We start from the raw sequence: 22,074 nt of genomic DNA on the forward strand, positions 1-22,074 counted from the left end.
GCCAACCTGAAATAGACTGGTGTTTTGAGAGATTATATCTGGGCCTATCAAAAGGTCATGTTGGATGTGCCTATGATGCCAGAAAAGGACAAACTTCACTGGTTCATCATAGGGCTCCAATCTTGGGTCCAAGCCGACGTGGAGATATCGAATCCTGAGACCTTAGAGCAGGCATATGTGGCAGCTGAGCGCTTGGCCGACACCCAACGCAGAAGCTACATAGATACATTCAAGTCTACGAAGGAGTCTGACCACGGCGGTAAGAAGGAGGAACGGCGAGACAACAGAAATGAATCGTTGTCCTAGAAGCCAGCTGAGAGAAAACCCTTCTTTCGCAAGGACAACAATGGGCCACCAAGAGAAGTGACTTATTGTGTCTGTGGAGGAAGGCACTATACGCATGTCTGCCTAAAACGGGTGAAACCTACTGAACAAGCCAATGTGGCGAGGGCCACCGAAGGCAGGACTGAAGAAGGGGAAGGATCGAGGATTAGTGCACTTCAGCTTCTCAACTCACTGAAACGTGAAGAGAAAGCCAATGTGACAACGACGCCTTCCAGGGAACTCATGTACATTGAGATTTTGGTGAATGGAAAGCCTACGATCGCTATGTTAGATACGGGTGCTACGCACAATTTCGTCTCAGTTGTCGAGGCGAGAAGATTAGGTCTCACCCTTGAGAGGGGAGAGTTGCGCATGAAGACAGTCAACTCGAGGCAAAACACATCCATGGAGTGGCCCGAGATGTGGTTGTGAAGATTGAGAGTTGGTTAGAGAAAGCCAACTTCTCTGTGGTCTCGATGGACGCGGCATGGAGCTCCTTAGTGCAGCAAAGATGGTCCCGATGCCACATTTGCGTAGTGTCAGTATTATGGATGAGAAGTCTCATTGCATGGTGTCAGTGGTAACACTGAGAAAAGACAAGGGCAAGGTCGTGATGATATCTGCGCTTCAATTGAACAAAGGTCTGAAGCACGGCGACGGGATGGAGGTGGTGGCAACCGGGAAAGTGTCTAAAAACTCTCCTGATTTGGTCGCAGAGGCGCTTGCGCCTGTCTTAGAGGAATTCGCCGAGACAACGCATGCGAAGCTCCCTAGATGGCGGCCACCTCGGCATAAAGTGGACATGCCCCTACAGAATTGAAGAAACTTGCAGATCGAAGACGAGGGTCGATGGAATTTCGAGCGGGTGACCAAGTCCTTGTGAAGCTTTACGCAGACCTGGCGGAATTCTTTCGTGGGCGATGCCGAGCACAGATCAGAAAGTATGAAGGGACATTTATTGTGGTCAAGCGGATGGGGAAGTTGGCGTACAAGTTAGATCTCCCGCTAGACTTCAAGGCGCATCATGTGTTCCATGTCCGCAACCTTCAGCCCTTTTATGTCGACGTTGAAGACCCAAAGAGAAACCAACCGTCGCGAGAACCAATTTTGCAACGAGCTCCTTCGACCCGAAGGACCACCGACCGACAGTTGGACCAGATCCTTCGGCACAAAATCAACTACCTTGGTGAACCGAAGCAATACTTGGTCAAATGGGTAGACGAAGACCATCCAACATGTGAGTATGCCTTTCGTTTGAAGCGAAGCCATCCAGAAGAAGTCATGGTCTACCACGAAGCTGCTAGCACCGAAGACGATGCTTGATTTGAAGGGGGGAGCATGTTTCCCTGCGTTAGAGTATGTACAGTCTTTTGCTTTGCAATGTACTTTCTTTGTTTATGTCGAGTCTTAGTGTAAGCTTTAGTGTTCACCTGTGTCGGAGCACCCTCCAAAAACGACCCCAAGTGTAATATTGGGATTCCTTGTTTTAGATGATCGACATGAGAATCCTGTAAGCGGCTTCGGCCATCATTTGTAAGTAAAGTGTAAAAGCTTACTTGTTTTCCCTCGTAATATACTCAACTTTCTAAGTGAATATATTGTGAGTTTTCTTTCCACACTCTTTGTGTATTTTGTGTCTTTTATTTTTAAAAAACGTTTAAGTGATCTGCCCCCACTTGAACGAGGCGAATGCTTACGGCTTACTGAGCGTATGCCGTGCCGGAGGCCCGTGACAGACATGCACATTGAAGTTAATGAGAGTTTCGGTTTTGTTTTAGATGAGACCCAAAACAGCGTAACTGGCTTGCAGCTCGTCCTACTGCGGGTGGGCGAAGCTTCGGTCTCCACCCTAAATAATGATGAACCCGGTCAACCTTTACGTGCTTCCGGCGAGGCTCACTAGTCAACGAAATGGCCTTCCGCGAGTGTCGTATATAAGAGCGAGATGGGGGCGAGAGGGGGACTTCTGCCGCGCTTCGTTCCTTTCTCGAGGGGACTGCAGGAGGAGGAGGAGCAGGGGGACAAGGAGGAAGTGCGTGGGAAAGGAGTAGGAGAAGAGGAAGAAGGGAGGAATTTGGGATTAGCGTCGCAATTCCAGGAGGCAGAGGTGGTAGAAACCCTAACATTTGTTCCTTGCTTTTATTTTTTTCTGAAAAGGAGGAGAAGAAAGGAGAGAAGAGAAAGGGAAGAAGAGAAGAGAGGAAGAGGCAAGGGTAAGTGGAAGGATGGGGAAGAAGAAGAAGAGGGTGGAGAAGGTGTGGTGTTACTACTGCGATCGCGAGTTTGAGGACGAGAAGATTCTGGTGCAGCACCAGAAGGCGAGGCATTTCAAGTGTCATGTGTGCCACAAGAAGCTCTCGACCGCCGGAGGGATGGCGATCCACGTCCTGCAAGTCCATAAGGAAACGGTCACCAAGTATTATCTCCTTCTTAGCCTTGCGATTTTCCTTTATGTTTTAGTGTTTCTCGGAAGTTGTTATTGTTCTTCGCAAATGCGCCTTGTCCTTGATCTCGCCTTTTCTTTTGTTTATTGGTTCTTCTGTTCTTGGTTTGTTCGCGTCTTAGCGTCTTCTGTTTTTCGTTTTGGATTCAATCGATTGATGTGTTTGAAATTGTTGAAATTTGGCGGATCGTGCATTTTGTGGCTTTGTTCCGAACCCTGTTTTTAGGGTCTGGTTTTGTATTCATTGGATAGTATTCTTGAAAGCGAAAAGTTTAGCCTACTAATCGTTCCGTGGCTCGGTGACTAGTTGATTTTTCTTTCGTCTGGATTCTCTTCGAGGTTCAGTTGGTGGTCTGCGTAATAGACGAGATATGATTCTTGTGGTTTCTCTACCTGAGGTCGGAAAACAGTGAAAGGCTTAGGAAAGGAGAGTTGCCTCTTTTTGTGTGGATGCTTTGCTGCAGTTTAGCTCTTCGAGTCTGATGCGCATGGTTCTGGACACGAGAAAGCTTAAATTTGCTGCTTGTTTTTGTTACCTTGCTGTAGTCAAATTTATCTTCCAGCAGATATGTGCAGCAATGGAAGCATTTGTCCAATTATGATCTTTTTTTTCCCTTTCAACATGATATTGAGGGCAGAATTTCAAGCGGAATAACTTACAACTTCCTGTGAAGTTTCTGGTCATAGTTAAGCTGCCAACGTCCCACGGTTTTCTTTCGTCCCATGGTTTTCTTTCGTCCCACGGTTTTCTTTTGTTTACTTTTTACCTACTCGTTCAACCTAGTTTTGGCAACTTGAATTGTTGATAGCAATCATGTTAATGGTAATAAATACTCCTTCTTTCTGTTGGATGGCTTTTTTCTTCCAGAAACCTGACAAATTTATGTATGTATAAATCTTCTACATTGTATTTTTTTTCATTTAAAAATGAGATTTTTATTTTTTGATGGTGTAATGGGTTTTACTAATGTGTCAAGTAGTAAGTAATGGACCTTCCTCTAGTAGTAAATGAAAATTTCAAGCCCACGTAGACCAAGAACTTACAATTAACTAATGATATTTAGTAGAAAATGCCACATAATGTTCATATTTAAGCAAAACAACTACTCCCGTGGTTGTTCTTCTGTCACGAGTCCCTCTTTTATTGGCCCTCTACAGGATACTAAGTATCACCTTTGGGATCTTATTCACCGGAAATTCTGAATGAAAAATTATTAGTACATGTTCTGAATTAATGCTCTTACTTAAAAGATACATGCCCCTTAGGCTTATTGGTGGCATCATAGTAAAGGATGTCCCACATATTCTGAATATCCTTATATTATTGCCATTTTTAGGCCTGCCAAGAATATTGGGAAAATGCCCTAATACTTGGAAAATTTAACAAAAAATGAAAGAACTGCAGCATTGCTTGGAGATATTCTATTTCTTCCATGTGATCTTTTTTCTTTTGCTTATTTTATATTTTCAAAACATTTTCTGCTTGTCTCTTCATCTTTCTTGTGACAAAGACATAATCTATCATTTCATAACGTCTTCGTGTGTTTTTTTTGTATTTTTCAAGTTTTAAAGCTTTTGAGTTTCCTGATGAAAACCACGCTTTGGAAAAAAAAACTTATCTAAATATCTTGCTGAGAGAATGTTTAGAAGTTAGAATTATAGTGATGATTATGGGGGAAACCGTGGGAAACATTGGGCAGCGGAGTGTAAATAACAACCATATTACCTCCCTCCATGGCTTTCTAATTCTACCTCAGTATGCATGTTTATCTGTCTGTGTTTTTATTGTATGTATATGTAAAATGCTTCCTTCTAGGTCCTTGTGCCATTGCCACATGACAAAACTGCTGTACCACAACGTTTACCATTGGGGAGTATTCTGGTCTTCATTGAGCTTGATATCCTGCATATAGTGAAAATTATCTAATCCCATTGTTGTTGGTACATGTGCCACACATAGTCAATTATTCTATTACATGTCTATTTATGGGTCCTTTATAGTCTAACTGCTTGGAAATTCAAATGCGATATTCCCAAAATATTGCCTGAATTTGTGATTATGGCATAAATTTGTCGGCTAAGTGGTATTTTGGAGGTTAGTATTTATGGACTTTAAGGATCCACCTAGCTGAGTGGATGCTAACTGGTAAGTCATGATGTTGTAAGAGAGTTTGATAGAGTGATTTTGGGTACATCATGAACTTGGCCTTATTTGGTGGAAGGATCGAAGATGTAGGCCAACGATTCTAATATGCGTAACTGGAAGATTGCGTAACTGGAAGATTTCTACCCTTCCAGGATGTTCTAATCTTATTTCTCGTATGAATGTACCAGTGTCGGACGTGTTGATTTTTTCCCTCTTAGGCTTTTGTACAGTTAATGTTCGCAAGATCCGAGTATCATAGGGGATACTTGTTGAAGTGGCTCAAGATTTTGGTTCAGGAATTTTCTGTCCTTCATGGGCCCTTATGTCCTAAATATAATGAAAAAGATTTAAATTTTGATCTAATGTTGCATGCGCTCATTGGATCACATGATATGCATGCTTCATTTGTTACACTTTTGAGCATTTGGTTCCTGCCTTTTGATGGATTTGTTTATTTCAGGGTCCCCAACGCTAAGCCAGGCAGAGAATCAACAGAAATAGAAATCTATGGCATGCAAGGAATCCCTGCTGATGTTCTAGCAGCCCACTATGGTGATCAAGGTGACTCGTTATTAAATATTCTGTCTAATGCCTATTGAGTTTGGAGTAGGTTGCCAGCATCTTGATGGTTGCCAATATCGATAATGATTCCATATGTATAGTTATGAAGTTATAAATACACTGAGTGCATCAAACACTTAGTTTTGAATCTTTGATGCCAAACTTGTTGACTTATACAGTTGATTTTTCAAACACACTCGGCCTTCATCTTATTCAGCCTTGTAATCTTTCATACTCTCTCTCTCTCTCTCTCTCTCTCTCTGTGTGTGTGTGTGTGTGTGTGTGCATGATTATGAGAGTAGGGCATGTATATCTCTATTTGTGTTTGCTTAAAAATTTTTGGTTGGTGCTGTAATGGTCATTATGATTCATGGTTTCAAGTTAAGATGTGCATCTAATTGGTCTTTTTTTGGTATAGGACTTGGGAAAGTTACATTTTCATTTTCCATCTGTGATTCCTAAAATTAGACAAGTAGCCACACCCGCATCCAAGTTTTTTGGGAGTTGCTATACCCGCACTTGCGCTTTGCAGTTTGCATTAATGCGACATAGTCCATCTATAAGTTCTAGCTTTAGAAGTATTGGACATTAAAATCTAGGGAGTGTGTAACCAGTTTATCCATGTTTGGATCCTATATATATATATATATATATATATTATTCGGGAGGTTTTTCTAGGGTATTTTTCACCAAAGTTGTTTTTTTTTTGTGAAAAATCTTGTCGAAATCTCGGCGATTTTCTGAAAAATGAAGAAAACTAAAAATTAGGTAAAAATAAAACAAATGATAAACTAGTAAGAAGACATAAAAAAATAACTAGATAGTACTTTAAATTCGGATTATTTAAATTCTTACGCCTTAACACCATAATGCTAAAATAATGAAGTGCTCAATAGAAAATGTCTCCTATAGAAAGTTGGAATTTAGAAACATGTAGCATGTACATAATTTCAATGTTGTCGAGTCTCACCTGCTTAAATGAAGCACTAGTTCCGGCTTCCAGCTCCTGGCTATTCTCAACTGCCTGCTCAAAATATTCAGGTAAAGTTCTAATTTATTTATTTTAAGATTGCGCATTGACAGTTTTACTGATTTTTAAGATTGGCAAGATCAGGTAAACCATTAAAGCATCTTTGAGATTATGTGAAATTTCTCAAAAATGAATCAACAAAGAAAAATAAAATAAAGAAAAAGTGCTTACCTGACGTGATGCTTGGCAGCTCCTTGTGGGCTTCCAGAACCCCTCCTCATGGCACATCTTTCTCAACAGGCAAAGTGAAAGGGCTCGTTAGGTTATAAACTATAAAGCCCTAAAGATTGCCCTTATGGCTTATGCTTTTGCCGTTAAAATAAATGGCAAGTTTGAAAACACCCTTCCTTCTGCAACTATTAATACATATGCCCTTTCCTTTTTTCAAAAAACTGAAGGCATGCTATTTTTGTTGTGAAAACTTTCTGTAAATAACATGAACACACCCTCGATATTAATGTAAAAAACTTTGCATGATAGGTACGTGAAAACATGCAACAAATACCATTATTAAAAAAAAACACAATTTTCACGTTTTTTTTCGTCTTTTCCTTCTTTAATGTTAATATCGCGATAGGTTGGCTGGTTTGACAGCATGGGTTGGTTAACAGTTGACTCAGCAACTAGTGCCACTAGTTGGGATGTTATCTATCAATGATATATCAAGTGCACAAGTGGAGCACTTCTAATGGTTGCATTTGAAAAATAAAATACAAAAACCCCTAACATTGCTGTTCCTTTTGTGTCTTTAAGGCCTGAACCAACTTCCGCCTCAGGAGAATGTTGGGTTGTTGGACTTGTTTTTAGTTTTATTTCTAGGAGTTCCATTTCAAGTGCTGGTCCTGTAGGTTCAAGCATAAAGCATGGTAAATTTGTTAAGAATACTCTGATGATGTGATTTCTTTTTAATTTCAAAAGATGAAAAAGAATTTTGAGCTTTGTGCCTTTACAAAAATTAGCCTTTGAATTCAAGCCTTATTAAGACCTGCCCTTGTATTGTAATTAGGAAGGAAGTTTTGATTCCTAGTAAATGAATCAAGTAGACTATAGTAGAGCACTTCTGGCGGTACATTTCGAAGTAAAATGCAAAGATCCTTAAAATCTTATCTATGTCTGACTTTCGGGTCTGAACAGAGTGTTGCTTAGAGCAAAGTTGAAGCATGATGCAGATGTTAGATGCCTTTTCTTTGATAAATGTTGTGTGTCTTATTTTTCATTTTCTGCCAGTATTTGTTGGGCCTGTTTTGTTCTGTATTTCTTAAGTCCTCCATCTTATATACCCGACTTTTCTATGAAGTTTAATCATTATAGTTGACATCGATCGGTCAGATATTAGGATGTGCAATGTAGTTACTGTACATATGTTCATTGCATAATTGATACAAATCGTAAGCAATAGAAATTAAGGATCACAATATGGATGAAAATTCAGCGTGATTAGAAAAGAATAAAGAAGATTGAAATATTTGAGAGAAAAAATGGCACTATGTAAAAATAAGATCACTAATATGATATACCAATTCACAGTGAGTTGCATAAAGTGATGAACCATCTAACTTAGAGGTACTTTACTGCTGAAGATGAAAATGGACTGGTACAAATGAGGTCGGCTAAAAACTTTTAGATTCAATGCAGCGTTGGCCATGTTTTCCCATCAGAAGTCAAGAGCTCCTGTCCAATGCTTTTAAGAGTGTGTACGTGTACAAGTCAAACCTGAGGGATTCGTAAAATGCATCATGCGTCTGATATCATACAATGCAGGGGGTTGTCTCACACAATAGACCTAATGCAGCTGCAGTGTACTATGCCTTTGAAACTAATTGCTGGGGAACATGGTGTTGGTTTCATGCCTCCATGTGAGATGCTGATAGGATATATTACGTTACTAAGTTAGATTTGTCTCTAGATTCTCATGTTCCGTCTTTGTTTTACATGCTGATTTTTTTCTATATGTAGTCCAGTGAACTTACAAATATGATGAACAGCCTCAATAAGACACTTTTGAAATTCATTTTGTTTTTTATGACACAAATAATGGATGGATTGTGCTGTTGTAAAAAGTTCAGAATGAGCAAGAAGATTCTTGGATTTGTTATGAATATGGGTTGATCTGTTTCAGTCTTGCCATTTTGGCTGGTACACACCCATATGTTGCACATGTGGGTGATAGGGGGGGTGGGGTGAGGTGGGGAGGAAAGAGGTGTAGGAGGAGGAAGAAGAAGGGTAAAAGGAAGAAAGAGGAGGAGGAAGGAGTAAGAAGGAGGAGGAAACATACTTGGACTGTGGCAGGAGGTTATGCACATCTGGCTTAGGTAAAAGTTATGGTTTTGGAAACAACTTCTACAACAACATTTCTTTTATTATATTTCCAACAAGAGACTCATTTTACAAAGTTTCTCTTAACTTTTTACCTTGTTACTTGTAAGTTGTGAAATACCTTTTTATTACAATAATAGGCTTATTTAACAGTTTATCAGGATTCCTTTTTACTTTTTAACATATGCACACACACACATATGTAGATATATGTATGCATATATATGTGTGTGTGTGTGTGTATATATATAATTTATATTATATGTAGATTTCCACCCATTTTTTTTTCTAAAAAGTGAAGCACCTAATACCAAGTCATGAGACATAGGGTCTGATGGTTCTTTTGCTGAATCCATGTTATTGATTATGAAGGAATAATAACAACTCCTTAATTAGGTTCTTTATATCAATTTTAGCTTATGTTATATGGATGTAGGTGCAGGTGTGGACACTGGTGCGAAGCATTTTCAATGTACTTCAAGATTTTAAGTACACAAACATATATGTTGATTATTTATATTCATAAGATATAAATTACTTGACCAAGGATCCCAAAATAGACCAAAAAAGGTATAAACTATGATTTTTCCATGCACTCACCTGCACCTGCCTATATGCGAAATATTCGGATCTACATCGTGAATCACGGGGGGACTGGGTGGTCCACCGAGAACTCCTTTGCCTTTATCCACGGTAGGGGGGTTAGGACCTTGGGCTGTCCTTTCGTCCTGAACCGTGATCTATGACGATGTAAAGGCTTGTAACATGGCCTTTATATCATCCATATCCTTCCTCCTTGAGGCTTCTTGCCTCTCTATATCTCTTCTCATCCTGCTCACTTCTCGTTCCATTTGTTGCACTCTTTCCCACGCAAATAATTGGATTTCCATTGAATCCGTTGTTTGAGGCTCTCCTTGGCCTGTGGGAACTTCTTCTTGGGTTGGCTCCTCGGGAGTGGGCTGTTTTTTGGATTTGCCCATGTGTAAGGAGTAGTTGGACCAACGCCAAGGGAATTGCCCAATACATAACCGAGACTAACTCAAAATGCTGGAAACCAACTGTTATTCCTGCTACACTGACTGACACTGACCGATGCTGAAAACAAACTACACTGCTAGAAGCCGAAAACACTGACTCTGCCTTCCACACTGCCGCTGTGCTGCCGTGTGTTTGGAGGCAAGGGAAACGGGTTGGCCCGCCTACTGCCGCACTCACCTAGTGCCTCGGCAGTCACACCTCGCTCTTGGTCGGGCTCTAAGTGAAGAGCCTAATTCACCGCGTGCGCCTGACGCCTCGGTGACGCACCTCGAGCTCAGCTACCCTTGGGCGTGTAGGGAAGAGACCCTATTCTTGCTATAAGGGGTAGCAAGAAAAGCCTTAAACATAACTAGGAAAACCGTGGCTGGACACTAGAAAAAACCGAAAAATCTGCTCTAAGAATACCACTGCCGAAGACCAATCTAAAAGAAATCCGACTGTCAAGCTGCCCTCTGAACTGTATCTTCGAAGGACCGAGTGCTTGCAACTGCCAATTTGTCCTCAAGACGACTCTGATAACAATTGTTAGGACCCGACCGGTGGTGACTAGAAAAGCCACCCCAATCTGGAATCCTACTCTCAAGATCTACTTGAGGAAACCAAAAACCAAAAACGCTAAGTAAATTAATACAAAAATCTACCTTGCCGGACAGGACCCCGGCGCAAACCCAATAGGAAGGTGAATACAAGTCGGGGATTCCCAAAACCTAACTAGGCTGATCCTACTACAAAGGAACTAATGAGGGTGAGAGGTCGTACAAGCGCAGAACGATACAAGAATTCTCTCACAGCTCACTCAACAAGCCATGCAAACCAGAAGCTAACGAACAAACCCCGCTCGTTCCCAATAGGTAGGCTAAGCCCTCTTGCGGTCGTGTCTTTGGCACTTGTGCCTCCGAGGTACTACAATCAAGGACAATGGCCGTAGCTGGGCTAAAGCAAAAATAAAATAAACATGCAAAGACTACCACCCACAAAGCTACAAGGGGGATAGAACATGATACCGGCCAAGACGAGCTTGGCGAAGTAGTAAGAATGGACTCAGGATGAATTCCAAGTCCCGGGTATTTTCAGCTTCTCGGAGGGAAGACCAACGTCGGAAGCACGCCTGCCGGTTGAAGCCGAGGAAGGACTGCTGCCTGCAGCCTAGGGATGCCGAGAGACGACGAGGAGTGCCGGCCGCTCGTACCGAGGTAGCCGAGGGGAACCGGGTCTTCGCAGCCGCCTGCTGCCGAAGGTTGGAGTGGCTCGGCAAAGAGTGCCAAGATCGTCGAGAAAGGGAGGGCCGGCCTTGCTGAGAGCGATCGCCTGTCGCTGGAGCCGCGAGCTGGGACTGCGGCCAAGGATGCCGAGGGTTCTGCCGAGATGGCTTGGCAGCTCCTACCTATCGCCTGGGTGTGGCTTGGCCACGCGTGTCGGGGTTGCCGACGGAAGAGGGGGGAGGCCGAGAGTAACCCGATTAGCCTAGCAAGGATGCTAGCCTAGTCGGTCAAGAACCTAGACCTAACTAAGGCTGTTTAGGGCTCGGGTTGGAGGGGCTCTATGGGTAGGTTCGGTCCTGGGGTAGGTGAGGTTAAGGGTAGGAAGGCTTGGCGAAGGAGAGAGAGGGGGTAGGTGCGAGGTGAAGGCAAGTGAGCTAAGGCTAGTACGGGTCCTACGTCAAGTTGACTGCAAGTGGGTTCGGGTTGACTAAATTCAAGAGGGCTCGGTTGACCAAGGATTTGGATTAGGGTTTGGATGAGGATGAGCTAAATGGGGCCCACTTGGTACTCAAGTGGCTACTAGGGTTTAAGAAGGGTAGGCGGCGGCCAAGGGGGTTGCCTATTACGGATGAGGGGGCCGCGCGGATGAGGTGAGTCTAGATCGGGTAAGTGTGAATGCTCGGGTAGGGTTTCCTAAAGTGAGGCTGAGGTGGAGGCGCGTGAGGTAGCTATGGTTAGGGTTCGGCTGAGCTGGTCTTGCCCAGGTGGGGTGCGCCTTGAGGATGGACACGTGGCCTAGATCAACGGCCACTAAGGATAACGGCTAGGGTTTGCCTAGCGATGAGATGGAGTGGGGCCGATCTTTCCTAAAATGTTGGAAGGAAGGATTGCAGCGGGATTGTGAGAGTTGGCCAAGGAGTGACGTGGCCAGGGCGAGTTCTCCTCTACTACGGATAGGGGACACGTGGAGGGGATGTGCGGTGGAGATGGAGTGGCGGAAAAGGCAAGGGATGAGGTCAAAGGGATTGACGACAAGATAGGAAAGGATGAGAAGCGCTCAAGGGAGTTTCCTCAAATGGCGCAAGGGGAAGACGCGTGAAAAACGTGTGGACGAGGGAGTGACAAGGAGTGGGACCCGGAGGGTATGACGTGGGCTTGGGGCTTACGGATGAAGGACACGTGGGCAGATGGAGGACCGAGGAAAGGATGCAGGTTAGGGTTGACACGGTGGAAAGTGTACGAGAAAGGAAGGTGGGAAAACGGCGGCTAGGCTTTCCAAGATTTTTGGAAAGGATGGACTGAGTGGCTGGCTGGCGAGTGAGGCCAAATGGGACAGGTGGATGATGCTTGAAGGAAGGGGAATAGATGGCTGACACATGGCAAAAGGGACGGCTGGGATGAATCCAAATGAGGAAGGATTGGAGACTTACCAATTTGGGGGCTAGGGCAAAACCCTAAACGATCCTCTTGACTTTTGACCACAATACCCCTGTACCTATGATGAGCCCTCGGATTGGAGGAGGGGCAAATTGGTCGCGGTCGCCGGAAGTTGCAGCGGTGGCCGGAATTAATGCAGCGGTCACCGAAATCCCGATTTCCGGCCGATGGTCGTTCTTCACCTAGAGTGCTCGGACTCACTCCAAAAGTGGCCAAAATGCTCTTCTTGCTTGGGCGACCCTTTTGATAATCTTTTTGTATTGATTTACAGCCCAAAACCACACTTTTTCGAGGTTTTTGTGCTGATGGATTCCAACAAGAGTAACTTGAAGCCGGGAGCGTTTCTTGATGAATTTGAGACGTTTTCACCAGCCGAATTCTTGGTTCTTCCCATGGTTCGAACTGAGAGATGAATAGCCGATTCTAAGACTTGTAAGAATGGGTCTAAGGGCGATTTCCACCGCCGGATTCTAGACCTAACTCACGGGATTGCGCCGTGGACCAGACCTAGCCCGTGGCCGAACTCTCCAATAGAACACACCCAACAAGTTGCTTATCTTCCACTAAAAATTTCAAAGTACTAACCGTGAGAATGAAGTCGATATTGAAGATGCCCGCTCGCAGGAACTCTTCAATCTTCCCGGATGAGATACGTCCTCTCAACTCTAGTGTGGCTCTAGAGAAGGCGTCGTGACATTCTTGGAGTTATTGTGGGTAGTATCGTGGACCAGAGGAGCCGCAACCGCCAGAGCTCTTGAAGTTCCAGTAGTCGTCGTTCCTTGGGCCGAGAGGTTGAGGAGAGACAAGAGATCGAGGAAGGAGGAGGATGAAGCCTTCGGGTGGAGAGGGAGGACGCCGCCACCAAGATGGATGCCAGATTCTTCCTTGGGGCTTTGGAAAAGAGGGAGAGGCGCCACGAGCAAGGGGACGCGAGGGGGAGAAGGGAATCACCACCGCGGGAGAGAGGAGGTGCACGAGAGGGAGAGAGGAGAGAGAGTGAAAACTTGAAAATGTGATTTTCTATTCCAAAAAGCATCCGAAATACAATGAGAGAAAAGCTTATATACATCCTACTGTGACTCCACAAGTGGAACGAACCGGTTCACTCACTACCAAAAGCTTGAATCAAAACGAGACACAGACCATCTTGATATTTACAAAGAGAATCTCAAATGCAATAAGCAAATAACATAAGCAAATGGGCGAGACGCCTTAACCTACTGACCCGCCCCTGAACCTTGTGAGTCTAGGGTGGGGACCTCGTCTAGGTTACTGCCAAGACAATCAAGGCCACGCGGGCCGGGGTCCTGTCCGGTTGGGTAGATTTTTGTATTAATTTACTTAGGCTTTTTGGTTTTTGGTTTCCTCAAGTAGATCTTGGCAGTAGGATTCCAGATTGGGGCGGCTTTTCTAGTCACCACCGGTCGGATCCTAACAATTTGGGACATCTGATTCCATGAGGCTAGTGTAACTGGATGGCTCTACACAGAATATTTTTCTATACATACACAAACTAAAAGTACTAGTCCACCATATTCAGTTTTGACTTCCACGCGATAATTTGATTTGAGTATGCTTAAATAAATAGGAAATTGCTATGAGTTGCAAATAAAAGGAACTAACATCTGATTTTTTAATCAATTGTATGCGTAACAAGTTTATTATGAGCTGGAGCCTGTTCTTTATCAAGGGTTCTTGCTTACTGTATTTCAGTTATATGTGACAGATGCTCAAATCTCATGTTGTTATACACTTATACATTATTGATGCAGAAGCTTTCGCATGTTGACTACTTGAACTATTCCATAATGATGTAGAATCCCTTATATAATCATCTGAACATTTGTCTTTCTGTCATAAGTTTTGCTTGGTTTCTGTGTTCTAAATTTTTAAGTTCATATGTCTAATTATGCATTTTACATACTATACTTGTGAGGCTTTCTGAGACTTAGCATATAAGACAATTATAATGCTAACAAATGACATGTTTTAACAGATGAAGAACTTCAAACAAAGGTGGCAAAGGTTGAAGTTCCTACTCCTGGATTAGTCAGTAATCTGATGCCTGGGGCAGTAGGTGTTGGATTGCCTCCACAACCAGCTTATGCTGTAGGCTTGCCAAAGTATGGTTTTCATCTCCTTGAATTCATGTAAATGGTTATAGCCTTTGTGTAGTAATGGTCTGGGAAGTAGTAGAGCATTTTCTCAACATGTCCTATGCTTCATTCTGAGCATATACTTTTACTACTTAGCTAATCTCACAGCTTAGGTTGGAAGCTTGGGAATTAGTGTGCTATCTCAAATAATTCCAAGTGGACATTAATCATGATAAAATTGTTAGCAGTTATCAATAAAAAAATATTTATCACGGGGGTAGTCATTGTTCTTATACGATAATCTGTCTTTCTTAGTGACAATCCTGTTTGAGAAAGCCATAACTTATCAGGAAATAATGAATGCAATATTGTCAGAAACTTACTACTCTTTTATGCTTTTGTTGGCCAGCTACAATCCTGCATCAGCAACATTACCACCTCCAGGTTGGTCTGGTACTGTACGCGCAGAACCTTGGTTTACACAAGCTCCAGCAGTGTCTTTGCCTGCTGTCATTTCTGTTTCTCCAGCACAGGTCCAACCCTTGTTTCCAATACAGAATGTTCGACCTCCACTTCCAGCAACAACTGCTCCATCATTTCAACCGCCATTCCCTATCAGCCCACCTGGTCTCCCTGCAACTGCTCCACCCATTTCTCAACCACTGTTTCCAATAACTTCTACTAACAGTATCCAAAGCTTGCCATTTGCAACACCTGTAGCTCCTGTGGTTCCGTCAAGCTCTCCCACTGAAGGGAAGATCTCTGCAGTTGCAAACTACACTTCTAGTCCGTCCATGGGAAGTAGTTACACTGCTCCTAATGTCCAAGGTATGGATACTTCATCGTTGAAGCATGTAGACTAGTCTCTTATCAGCATGCTCCATGGCATAGTTTCTCTGAGCTTTGCAGTAATATTTTTCATTATGACAGCAGGTCTATATAATTTTTATACTGGATTCCCTAAGAACCATCAAGTTTTTTTTTTTTTTTTTTGGATGAAACATTATGGTGTATTTTACATGTTAAACTATAATTGGAGCTTTTCTGGAAACACAAACCTATACATCTTCTGATTTGTTTCATCTCTTCCTGTGGATAGACCTTTGGTATCATTTGCCAAATAAGAACTTATACCACTAAAGAATTTCAGGAAGCAGTAGCAGATAATGAATTGGAAGCAAATTGAATATCGGACAAAAAGCAAAATAGAAGAAAAATTAATTTTTAAGGAAGAGCATACTCCTTGAAGAAGGGAATTTACTTCCTTCAATAGCAAAATGCACTTCCGACATGTGGGGAGTACATTTTCTTTCCCAAAGTGGTTTTTGCTTCTGAAGGTGCTTCATAGGAAGCAAGCTACTCCTTTGTGTTGCCGCTTCCAGCAACCTTGAGCAAAACTAATTTGAGAAAGTTCGTTTTCCATTGCAGCCTGGAGATATAGGCCAGCTGTTTGACCTTGTCACTGTAGTGACTCAAATTGCTGTCATACATAAGTTTGGTGATCTCATATTTAATTTACTACCTTTCTTTTCAACTGATGTGGTGGAAGGAACCTGTTGGTGACTAATTTTAAAATTTCATCATGCAATACCTTTAACTTGAAACAGACAAAATTTGGTGATGATTAGAAGGGTTTCTGTTAGCAAATAAGCCAATATAGGACAAAAATAATTATAACAGCCTAGAGAAGAAGCTTTTGCTTGCTTGAGGTGCGTGCTTTACAAACCGAAACTGGTCGTTGAGTGACTTTAGGTAAGCTGCAAAAACCTGGGTTTATTTGCAGCTATAGCCAGTCCAACAGATTTTGGTATTTGAAAAATATCAGGAGGGAGAATTTGGGGCATATGCATGCCTGTCTTTGTGAATGCCTGTGTCAAATAAGCTCCTCATTGATCTTGACATGTCACGTAAAGTTAATGTCGCATAATTATTAGATTTTTTGGATTTTTCATTGTATATATGAACTATCCAAGTTGGCTGTTGGGAAAAAAAGTAGACATTTTAAGGTAGTCTTTTTTGGTATCTTCACATGTAATACCCTATCTATGACCAAAATGGACGTAAAGGTCTAAAGGAAATTTGACGTTTATAAGTTATATTGCAGAAAGTACTGGTACAACCTGAAAAGCTGCTCATGTTTAATGAATTAGGTCATAAATACTTCTCTGTTGAAGGACGAGTGGCTATCGATATGAAATCTTGTATCAACAGAAACAACTTCTTTGATATTCTAATATAAAAAAATTGAATAATAAATTTAATCATTATTAGAAAACGTTAAAGAATTGTTGACAAACTAAAATTTGTTGTGCATGTGTATCAGTGGCTGATTGAACATCAAACAAATCATCTATGACGGACACGTAAATAGCGTCTGCCTCTGCTCTGCTTACCAGTGCATGGTTCACCAGATATGATTTTAACAGCATAATGCTTTAGGGCCATAGAAATTAGTGAGAGAGTTCTGATTCTTAAGCTTCTTTATTTTATATAAATTTGCTGGACCACTATCTTGCTTATTTTAAATGTGAATGCAATCTGCTGATTGAGTGTTAAACCTCGTATTTTAACAACCAAAAGTTCATTTTGCACTTTTGATTTATAATTGTATTGTGCCAGTTGTCTGTACTCTCTACATAGAGGATAATTTGTCCAGATAGCATACTATTTTCTTTCTATTTATTCTTATTGTAGAATTAGACCGAGGTCTCTTCTGTACCTGTTGCCAAGGAAAATTCACAGCATTCCCTTTTCTGGGCTCTGCCTCTTATGTCGACAAAAACAGGTCATGCTATTATGCTGTGTCTTACGTTTTTTAGGTCTTTAGAAGTCAAATGGAATAGGTGGCAACATTCATTTGATGATAGCAGTCTCCCTCGGTCTCTTTGGTTTCATATTGACAAATTTTTTAGGTCTTTAGAAGTCAAATGGAATAGGTGGCAACATTCATTTAATGAGAGCAGTCTCCCTCGGTCTCTTTTTTTTGGTTTCATATTGAAAAATTTATTCTAGACATCACCACTTTTCTATCTTATTTAGTTTTTTCTTGCTTCAACTTTTTTGTTCGAGATCAGTTAAAATTTTCATTTTTTGAAATTATGTCCAAGTACTTTGATAACAGGAAAATTATGAGTCTGAAACAAAATATATGGGGCTTTCCATGGTTATCAGAAAACAAACATTGCTTATTATCTCCATTCTCAGCTTTGTATCAGCTGACCAATATTTTTTAGATTACTATCTTGCTGAAGATGTATGCTTCTTGTTATGCTGTAATCAGTTATTATTACTTTATATTGGTTGGTAGTCATTTGGATTTCTTTTTGCGATTCAAACAAGATAAATAAGAAAAGCAAGAACCTCATCCATCAGGGGTCAAATTTCTCAACTGGGGAAGACTGATGCAGGGCAGTCCCATTTGGAACCATCTGGGTTGGATCCCATCTTGTTTATTAGTTTCATTTGGTTTATATGAGTATGGATTGCTTGTTTATTTATTTCTTTTTAGATTTCTGTTCTGGGTCCAAGACCCAATTTGTTTAGACTATCTTATTTAAGGGCTGTTTTGTTCTTTTGAGGAACTGAAGGTTGATTAATTTCAAACCTTAATTTTATTTGTGAAGTTCTCTTCATTTCTTCTTCTGTTTGTTCAATTTGTTTTCTATTCTTCTTTGATGCACATTACTGCCGGGATTAGAGGAAGGGACTCTAATCACTTGCATCAGGACAAAAAAAATGTTTTTGGCCAATAATGATGCTTCTGGTTGCTGTAAGTTGTTGATAATTTTTTTTCTGATAATAGCTTTCCCCACTAAAAGTCTGTCTTTTTCTCTCCTTTAGAAGCTTCACACTATAGTTGACTATACACAGTTTGCACAAGAAGCAGCTCTTTCTTAATCGTAAAATACTTGCACAAAGAGATCATTAGGAATTGCCTTTACATGAATTCCATTGGTATCATCAAATAAGGGGATTGATCGGCAGGAGTCTGACAGAATAATTTAAATGAAACAGAGTTTCCCAGAGGATTACCCCTGCAAAGGTAGACAAGTTAAGCCATATATGAACTTTATCCGTAGATATCAGTGGAGCATGCAATTTTAGAAGGCTCTAATAGGAACTCTTTGTTAATCTTTTTAACTGGTGTTGTTTATTAACAGTGCTATGAAAGGAAGCATCTTGTTTTATGAATTATGATCTGATGTACTGATTGCCTGTTTCTTGGCTGCATTTCATGATGAATGTTGATGGCAGTCATTTTAATAATTTAGGTGCTCTCTGTACTCCAATCATTGTAATCATTTTAGTGTGCTTATGCTGTCTTTTCTCTTGCATTTTTTGTTTTCCTTGTTTAGCCGATTCTGTAGAGCATTGTTTTATTTTCCTTGCTAACGCTGGTAGGCGTATACTTTTAGGTGGTATTTCTTCCTCAAATTCACACATGTATGCGTCAGGTCCGAATACTGGTGGTCCTTCAATTGGTCCGCCACCTGTGATATCTAACAAAGTTCCAGCTTCTCAACCTGCCACTAACGAGGTCTACCTAGTTTGGGATGATGAGGCAATGTCAATGGTTAGTAACTTAGCTAATTTTTTCTTGATTAAATTGCTTTTTCTCTTTGGAGTTTTGAGTTAATAGGATGTAGAAATGTGATATAGTCAATTCTGTCATCTGATGCATCTTTTCCTGGAATTTCCTCATTTTTGCAGGAGGAAAGAAGAATGTCCTTACCAAAGTATCAGGTGCATGATGAGACAACACAGGTAAGTTAAAACTGTCACTTTAATTCGATATAAATGGTTTCACAAGTTGCTGTTCACATCCAAGTAGGTTGGTTGCTTTCTCCTATTTCTGTCTTTCTGGCTCAATTTGGCATATTTTGAGGAATGGCAGTTTCATCCTAGAGCCAATTATGGTGCTAGTTATCCTCCAGGTGAGAGGTGGTTCTGTGAGGCTCATATATGGTAACTTTTTAAGGGCATCATCTTTTGGAAGCATTCATTAAAGAAACATTAAAATTATGCTCTTTGAGGTTCTGAATTCTTACTTTCTCCTGCTTGAACTTTTTGTTCCTTCCATTTGAGATTGGATTTCATTTGACAGTGGGAGACACGTCCTAAAAACTGATGCATGTAAGAAGCGAACATGTTTCTATGAATTTTAGGTTTTGTAGCTACTAGCGACAGGCTAAGTAAAAATGTACAAATTGCTTATATACATCTTTTTTTTCTAATATATTTCGTGAAAATTTGAGTGCCAATTTCTGTTCATTCTCCCTATGCTTCATAACAAGTGTGGAACGGGAATATGGCCTCCAGGCTTTTGTCAATTCATAGCATTTCTTGTTGTCTTTTTTGGTCACACGTGCAATCAGGCTTTGCCACAGGTCAGCTTTTCATTCAGCTTAGATGCTTCATATCTCTTGCCCGAAAAAAAAAAGATCCGTATATTCTGCTTAGGCTTGAGCTTGATCTGTTTGCAGTTCCATTCTAATGTCTGGCATATTAATGTGTCCTTCCAGATGAACTCCATAGATGCAGCTATTGATAAAAGGATATTGGAAAGCAAACTTGCTGGGCGAATGGCATTTGAGAATGTGAGAATGTGAGGTGTCACAGGGAAAGAATCTTGGCATAAAGATCCCGTCCATGATATCCTGTCATTTTTGGAGTCATCCATTCACATAAGTAGGAGATATTGTCCAATGCTTCTTGTATACAATGACAAAGATCCATTCTTTCTAGTGGTATTCTATGAATCAAACTTTGTAATGTATCGTCTTTTGCTCATTGACTTAATTCTTTTTCATTTCTTAGTTATGCTTTCTTCAGATTGACGTTTGCTTCGACTTCTAGCTTGGGTCAGTCATGACGGCAATTAACAGCGGTGCTATCAGCGAACAACTTTCTAGAGAGGAGCTGTTTTGGTCCTATGAAATATTAATTTGTTTCCTCTGTTCTCTTTGCTAAAGCATTATTATAGATTTTAGTTGTCCAAAAAATACTTTATATGTGAAATACATACAAAGCAAATGCAGGTTTTACCTAACCTGTGAGTGAGCGAGTTGTAGAGTTTCACATGGAAAGGGTTACTCGTGTCCACTGTCCTCAAAGGATCTAGATCGGGGATGGTTTTTGAATCCTGTTTGCTGGTCCTCAAACGCCAATGCCCAAGTCGACTATCTTTTACATGTAATTAGGGCAATTCTGTAGGTGGTGAAAGCAGACGAGCGATTTTGGTCTAGTAGTGGCTGTTTTGAAGTATGCAGTTGATATAGCACAACTAAGCGATCTACGTTAGTGGAGAACCACATAGGGGACTTGCATACGGGCAAACTGGTTGGGCAATGACCTAGGTCTTGTGGAGCTGCTCTATATAACTGGACTCAGGTCTGCTATTAAAGTTTGAAATAGTTCACCCGATGGAGACTCCACGTTTCTCAAGCCCTGAGGGAAAAGGAAGACTCCTAGGCAACAAGGGTTCTTGAAGCCTTTCTTTCGGGTGTGGCTAGCAAGGGTTCTTGCAATCTAGGCTCTTCATCTCTTCCTTTTGTTTTTCTACCATCCTCTTTTCCAACTCATGTTGGAATTTGCAAAGATTACAACAAACATGTAGACGTGTCAAGATTTTTTTTTTTTTTTCAAAGCTGAAGACCAGTCTAGATCATGTCTTCTTCGTCCATATTCATCCAAGCTCTGATCCAGTAAGTGCTCTTTTTTTATCCATTCTTCTATGCAGTCTATGGTCGGTCTAGAGTCATCTTGTTGTTTCTGTTCTAGTTTTTCTCTCTGCTCTAATTTCTCTCTCTCTCTCTCTCTCTCTCTCTCTCTTTTTTCGAGATCTAACCCTAGACATAATCCATCTAACCCTTGCTAAGCCCACTCGCTACCTAAACTTAGAACTGGCATCAAGTCCACAATAAGCCTAGCTCTAATCCACGTTAGAACTAGGTCAAAACCCTGACCAAGTTGACTTCACCTTGGATGACCCTCTTGAGCCCATAACCCTAGCTAAGTTTGTCTAAATCAAATCTGGAATCATATAGGTTCAACCTTGTAAACTTAGGTCAAAACTAGATTAGACTTTGCAAATGGATAGCAGATATTTGAATTTGGATTTCAATCCGATTGCATTTTGGATGTCAGTTTGGATATTGATTGGAGCTCTGGATCAGGATTACAATAAAATTGGATCATGATCTCAAAGTTGATGGAATCGAGTCTCAATTTGGATATTGATTTCAATATGAATTTTGGATCTTGTTATTTGAACCATGATTTCAGACCTTATAGGGCTTTAGGATTTGGATTAAGATCTAGACCCTAGTCGACCCCTAGATCCAAGACCCTAATTTCAAACCTTTTATATTTGAATCTCTAAATTAGATCATAAAATGTAAATTTGGATCTCACACGAATTAAATCTTGAACTCTTATTTGGATTACAATGATTTGAATTCAAGTTCCTAGATGTCTTTAAG

The 22,074-nt window shown here is 41.1% G+C and overlaps 1 protein-coding gene across 2 annotated transcripts; it reads left to right on the plus strand.

Moving 5' to 3' along the window:
• Positions 1-2,294: 2,294 nt before the first annotated feature.
• On the plus strand, positions 2,295-20,392 carry LOC116264088 (protein SUPPRESSOR OF FRI 4). Of its 2 annotated transcripts, none has more exons than XM_031644053.2 (7): positions 2,295-2,740; positions 5,374-5,474; positions 14,494-14,620; positions 15,003-15,421; positions 19,009-19,166; positions 19,304-19,357; positions 20,116-20,392. In XM_031644053.2, exons 1-7 carry the CDS (start codon positions 2,550-2,552, stop codon positions 20,200-20,202), a joined length of 1,137 nt encoding a protein of 378 aa, XP_031499913.1. In that variant the 5' UTR covers positions 2,295-2,549; the 3' UTR covers positions 20,203-20,392. The 2 variants fall into 2 exon arrangements, with proteins under 2 accessions (XP_031499913.1, XP_031499914.1); XM_031644054.2 differs by having other exon boundaries at positions 19,048-19,166.
• The last annotated feature ends 1,682 nt before the right edge of the window (positions 20,393-22,074 follow it).

This window comes from Nymphaea colorata, chromosome 11, assembly GCF_008831285.2.
Source record: "Nymphaea colorata isolate Beijing-Zhang1983 chromosome 11, ASM883128v2, whole genome shotgun sequence".
NCBI classification, from domain to species: Eukaryota; Viridiplantae; Streptophyta; class Magnoliopsida; order Nymphaeales; family Nymphaeaceae; genus Nymphaea; species Nymphaea colorata.

Excerpts from the sequence above, each read along its gene's own strand:
- LOC116264088 (XM_031644053.2), top strand. The coding sequence starts at position 2,550 with ATGGGGAAGAAGAAGAAGAGGGTGGAGAAGGTGTGGTGTTACTACTGC. Across the intron at positions 5,475-14,493 it reads AGCCCACTATGGTGATCAAG|ATGAAGAACTTCAAACAAAG; the intron begins GTGACTCGTTAT and ends ATGTTTTAACAG. Across the intron at positions 19,167-19,303 it reads ATGATGAGGCAATGTCAATG|GAGGAAAGAAGAATGTCCTT; the intron begins GTTAGTAACTTA and ends TCATTTTTGCAG.